The 5,781-nt window shown below is 37.0% G+C and overlaps 1 protein-coding gene across 3 annotated transcripts in view; it reads right to left on the reverse strand.

The window, feature by feature from the left end:
* The window catches only part of LOC107691489 (serine/threonine-protein kinase 25-like), a 9,302-nt gene that overhangs the window by 1,263 nt on the left and 2,258 nt on the right, over positions 1-5,781 (reverse strand). The window contains exons 2-11 of one of the 3 annotated variants that reach the window (XM_016490115.1): positions 5,347-5,577; positions 4,147-4,203; positions 3,912-4,020; positions 3,642-3,799; positions 3,173-3,358; positions 1,822-1,967; positions 1,568-1,676; positions 551-622; positions 214-350; positions 7-105 (exon numbers count right to left, since the gene is read on the reverse strand). In XM_016490115.1, coding sequence (XP_016345601.1) covers positions 66-105; positions 214-350; positions 551-622; positions 1,568-1,676; positions 1,822-1,967; positions 3,173-3,358; positions 3,642-3,799; positions 3,912-4,020; positions 4,147-4,203; positions 5,347-5,577 — 1,245 coding nt within the window. In that variant the 3' untranslated portion in view covers positions 7-65. Of the gene's footprint in view, positions 1-6; positions 106-213; positions 351-419; positions 426-550; positions 623-1,567; positions 1,677-1,821; positions 1,968-3,172; positions 3,359-3,641; positions 3,800-3,911; positions 4,021-4,146; positions 4,204-5,346; positions 5,581-5,781 lie in introns of those variants that run through there. The other 2 variants (XM_016490099.1, XM_016490106.1) reach the window with 2 other exon arrangements.

Below are 5,781 nucleotides of genomic sequence, written 5' to 3' on the forward strand. Positions count from 1 at the left end.
GATGATGATGATGATGATGATTTAGTGCGGGAGGAGGAAGGAGCAGCAGCAGCAGAGGCGTGTCTTCACCGTGATGATGGTGTGGTGTTGCCATTCAGAGCAAACCTAATAAAACATTTTTTTTTTACTTAAATATTACATTCAAATGCAATTTTTACTTGTATAGTGGTATATTTTCTATACCACTGTACTTTTTCTTAAAGATCCACTCACCTGCACACTCTCTCCATCATGTGTGTGACCAGGAGGTCAGAGATGCCAGGACAGGACTCTTCTGCCAGGTTGAAGGCATTCTCCAGCTCCTCTATGGCACCCATTCCTCCTCCACATGCCCTCCTCTTCTCCTTCAGCTGGAGAGCAGACAGACTTACATTTAACTCTACAACATATAGAGCTTATCACAGTTTATTACACTTTACTGCTGCCTTATCTGCTGCTACCGTGATAAAAAGTGATAGTGTTAGAGTTACAGTGAGTGCACTGCATTTGGCCCTGACAAATCCAGTCAGGGTGTTTGATTATATATATGAGGCGAGTTTTGTGCGTTTACCTCTCTGAAGATGGGAGAGACCAGCGCTGACAGACATTGTGACTTGGGCTGCCTCTTTACCGTCTCAGCTGCCTGTAAAACAAATCCAAAGCAAAACTTTACCTTTCATGTAGGGATGTCAAAAATACTGGTACATCAGTACAAAGCCAGTGCCAAAATAAAATGGTGTAAATGGTCCACAGCAATGTTATTTTAGTTTCATTGATAGTTTTTGTTGATATTGAGTTTTCATTTTAATTTTGAGGATCTACTAATTTTATGTCATGTCTGTATAGATTTTTATTAAAGGGGTCATATGATGCAATTTCAAGTTTTCCTTTCTCTTTGGAGTGTTACAAGCTCTTGGTAATAATGATCTTTAAAATAGCATCATATGACCCCTTTAAGCTTTAATTTCAGTTTAAAGGTGGGGTAAGCGATTTCTGGTAGCCAATGTTGATTTCAAATCACCAATACAAACACGCCCCTACCCCAAAAGGGTCTCGCCCCTATTCAGTGATGCGGTCTACACCATAGATATATATAAATATCTATGGTCTACACTGGATGCAGCGCGGCACGACAAATCCCCGACAGAAAACTGCTGCTGCGTTCTATTCATGACGTGCCGCAGACAGTTTCCGCTTTTGTTTTTTATCCACCATCTCTATCTTTTTGTCGCTCGGCTCGCTAATGTCCGTCCTGTGCACTGAGCGCTCTCTCCTCCACATCATGAGTAGACACGCCCCTTACTGCTGATTGGCTACAAGTTTGTTTTGCTATTCGGCCCGAATCAGTTTTCTAAAGCGTTTTTGAAAAATCGCTTACCCCACCTTTAAGTTATTTTAGTACATTAAAAACTCAATTGAGAAATACTGCCTTAGCAACTAGCAGAAATCAAATGAGTTTACTTTTCAAAGTTTTATTTTATTTCAGATGTTTATTGTATTTCAAGTAATGAAATTGTTTTTATGGCTTTAGTTTTAGTTGGCAATAACCCTGTAAATGTTTGTATGAAGTAAATGTTTGAATAGTGACCTCTGAGTCTGTGTTTGTGTAGCCCTTCTGGAGCTTGTTCATAGAGCTGGGCCGGACTGTGGGGAACGTCCACATGGGACACTGGTCTCGGTCATCACTATCTCCATCCCTGTTTGAGTACAGGAAGAATGGAGAACATTATTCTTTTCAAGGCTATAAATCATCTGGATCAATTCACCAGATATCTAATTAAAAGGACAGGACAATCAAGTAATAAGAAATGAATAATATATCATATTGGATGGATGACATACATATCAGAATCATCAGAGCTAGACTCGTCTCCGTGGCCTTCAGACTTCCAGCGGCCATATCGATCAATCAGCTCTGTTAGATAGGATGTTTTCTTGGTGTAGCGAGTGATGAATTTGTGCTTCAGTAACTCCTTGGCGGTGGGCCGCTGCACAAAACCAGAATATTGATGCCATGCTTGATTTTTTACTGCCTCGTTTCAAAAAGCTTGAGATGTCTGACTACAGTTGGTGCTTAATGGGTCACAAAATCATGTAATTTAACCTTCCGTGTGCAATATTACAGTTATACTACCAGTCAAAAATTTGGAATAATTAATATTTTTGGATTTGGAATTTACAATATGGTTCATTAGTTAACATTAGTTAACTACTTTAGTTAACATGAACTAAGAATGAACAATACTTGTTAATAAATGTTAATTTTGACATTTATTAATGCATTATTAAAATCTAAATCAAAAGTTGTGCTTATTAAGATTAGTTAATGCACTGTGAATTAACATGAACTAACAATGAATGACTGTATTTTCATTAACAAACATTAACTAATGGAACCTTATTGTAAAGTGATACCAGATTTTTTTAATGTTTAAGTCTCTTATGCTCACCAAGGTTGCATTAATTTTATGAAAAATACAGTAAAAACTGTAATATTGTGAAATATTACTACAATTTAAATGAACTGCTGTGTATTTTAATATATTTTAAAAATGTAATTTATTCCTGTGAAGGCAAAGCTGAATTTTCTGCATCATTACTCCAGTCTTCAGTGTCACATGATCCTTCAGAAATCATTCTAATATGCTGATTTGCTGCTCAGGAAACTATCAAGAAATTATCGATGTTGAAAACAGTTATGCTGCTTAATATTTTTGTGGAAACTGTGATAACACTACCATTCAAAAGTTTGAGGTAAGTTAGTTTTTTTTAATTAATACAATGCATTAAATTGATCTTAAGTAACAGTAAAAGACATTTATTGTACTAATATATATATATATATATATATATATATATATATAAACACTCCACAAAAATATTACCCCAAAAAACTGAAAACTGTTTTCAACATTGATATTAAAAACAATTTTTACTAATGGAGCACCAATATAAAAAATAAAAAAAAAACGAGCACCAAATCAGCATAATAGAATGACAGAAAACAGTTATTTTAAATTGTAATATTTCACATTATTACTGTTTTTATTGTATTTCACCAAATAAATGCATCCTTAGAGAGCATAAGACTTTTAAACATTTAAAAATATCTTAATTATTCCAAACCTTAGACTGTTGTGGATATTGGGGTTAACCTGAAACATTATAACCAGTGGCAGAGCCAAATACTCACAAAGCGAGGGTCTTTATTGAGGCATGCCTCCACAAACTCTTTGAAGGGTTTGCTGTAAGAGCCCTCCAGCGTTGGGGGCGTGTTTTTGGGAATGAGAAACAACACTCGCATCGGATGCAGTTCGGAGTTCGGGGGTTCCCCCTTCGCCAGTTCAATAGCTGTAATTCCCAAGGACCAAATGTCTGCCTGTAGCCAAAAAGCAAGCCTAAAAGTCTCATTTCATATTTCAACTAGATATAAATATTTGTGAAAAATAGGATTAGCTGTTACTTATGCTAAAACGTAAACTACGCTAGTGACCAGTTTCCATGCCTAACAAAAAAAAAAATTGGGAACTGTTTTACCACCCCAACCTTTCTGTCAGAGTGCTGAACGTGTGTTTTCACAGCTCTGCAGCCACATTTGCACATTAATATTCAGACTGTTCTTTTGCATGTTGAGAAAAGCCCATTCATCTGGATTCCTGCACCTTAAAATCATACGCGGACTGCTTGATGACCTCTGGAGCCATCCAGAAAGGAGTTCCCACAAAAGTGTTTCTCTTGATCTGAGTGTCTGTGAGCTGTCCCGCCACCCCGAAGTCTGCCAGCTTCACATCTCCCTGCTCAGACAGCAGCACGTTGGCAGCTGCCACAAGATACGAACATGAATCATTAGCACGGAACAGAACGCAGATGATTAAATATGAAGCCATTCCTAGCTGGCCTAATTGAGTAGGCAGACGTGTAGGTTATCACACCTTTGATATCACGGTGAATCTTCCTCTCCGAATGCAAGTATTCCAGTCCCTTCAGAATCTCCCTCAGTATAGTGGCAATGTACGTCTCCTCTAGCGGTCCTGGTTTCAACTGAGACGAGTGGAGGAACATAGGAGACTAATTTAATTTCTAAAGCTGAAAGCTCTTTAAGAATTCATGAATACACACATTAAAATATTCCCATAGCTGATGAGCCACTATTGTTGTTCTACTTACAAGATCTAAAGCAGAGCCGCCTCCTAAATACTCCATGATGATCCACAGCTTAGTTCCCTGTAGACAATGGCAAAAATAACACAAGTACCATTTCTTTAAATGTCACTTGACATTTATTGTATTTAGCATTCATATTTCAATATGACTCCAGTAGATATTTTATCATGTGGCATTAATTAACGTTCTTAAAAAAAGTTCTTTATAGTGGAAAAAGTTTCTTTGGATTATCAAAACATTCTTCAGACTATGAAAAATGTTCTTTTAAGAACTGTCGATTAAAACGTTCTTTTGGGAGCCAAAAATCATTCTTCTATGGTATTGCTACAAAACCCCAATATTTATTTTAAAGAGTGAAGTAGCAGACTTTAGTTTCTGGAAGAAATCATAACAGATCTGGTATTTTTCATGTATGTAAACAAAAAAAATCTGACTGAAACAGGATATTTAATGAGAGAAAATATTATTTTTATCCATAAGAAATTGATTGGACAGTGGATGTTACTAACCAAATGATAGGGTTGCTGTTTGGCTAGTAAGCATAGCCTTGTTAACCCCTACTAGTAGATGCAGTAACTACACCATTCAGCTGCAAAGAGCATCTGTCTCCTTTGTCGGCCATTCAAATTAGTTGCGTATTGACAATTTTTTCAAGCAACACTAAATCCGAAATCTTTCATTATATTACATTAGACATTTGCTTTTGTGTGACGCCAACAGCAAACCAGCATTGGCAAGACATCATTAGTCACATTTTGATTAAGATTACTGACTAAAACAACCTGGCAGCAGAACCCAGTATCCATGATTAAATATGGCAGATTTCAAATTGCGTATTTCCAGAATGTCCAACACTACTTAAAACAAGGGCTACAGATATGAATGGGAATGCTATCAGAGAACTAGAACGCCCTGCAGTTTGTAGAAACCTAAAAAGTGATTTGACCATTTGTTAACATTATCTAATATCTTGCATTGCTTAGGAGATGACAACAGATTAAGTTGCTTCAGAAGAAGAAAAAGGTATCACATTTTCATTATAGATAAACATTTTTTCTCTGGAATAATTCATTGATAAATCATTTCATCATGCATTAAAAAGTGGCTTCATGTTGACTTTAAAAGATGCAGTATTGATGTTCAAAAACTCTTACTATTGTTTGTCTGTACACGCCTGAGATCCCAAACAATGGGAGAGTGTACCTTCAGGTATGAGCCATAGTATTTGGTGACATAGGGGCTGTCACACTGGCTGAGCACCGTGATCTCCTGCTGAATGTCCTCGATCTCATCTTCCGCCTCCTCCAGGTCAATGATCTTGATGGCCACCACCTCTTTAGTGCGATTGTTGATGCCCTTGTAAACCTCACCAAAAGACCCCTTCCCAATGCGCTCCTGTTTCGTGAAATACTCCTCTGGATCAAGCCGGGAATTCTGTTGGAGAGAGAGAGAGACAGTAAAGGAAAGATGTGAGATACAAGGACAGATGTAGTTGACCAACTACAAACACAGATTACATCACATTGGGATGCTCTACTATATGTTTGGGAATTTTATGAACCATTTACACATACACATATACACACACACACACACATACACAAACACACACACATATATATATATACATATATATAT

The sequence above is a fragment of the Sinocyclocheilus anshuiensis genome, unplaced genomic scaffold (genome assembly GCF_001515605.1).
Source record: "Sinocyclocheilus anshuiensis isolate Anshui unplaced genomic scaffold, SAMN03320099.WGS_v1.1 scaffold842, whole genome shotgun sequence".
NCBI classification, from domain to species: Eukaryota; Metazoa; Chordata; class Actinopteri; order Cypriniformes; family Cyprinidae; genus Sinocyclocheilus; species Sinocyclocheilus anshuiensis.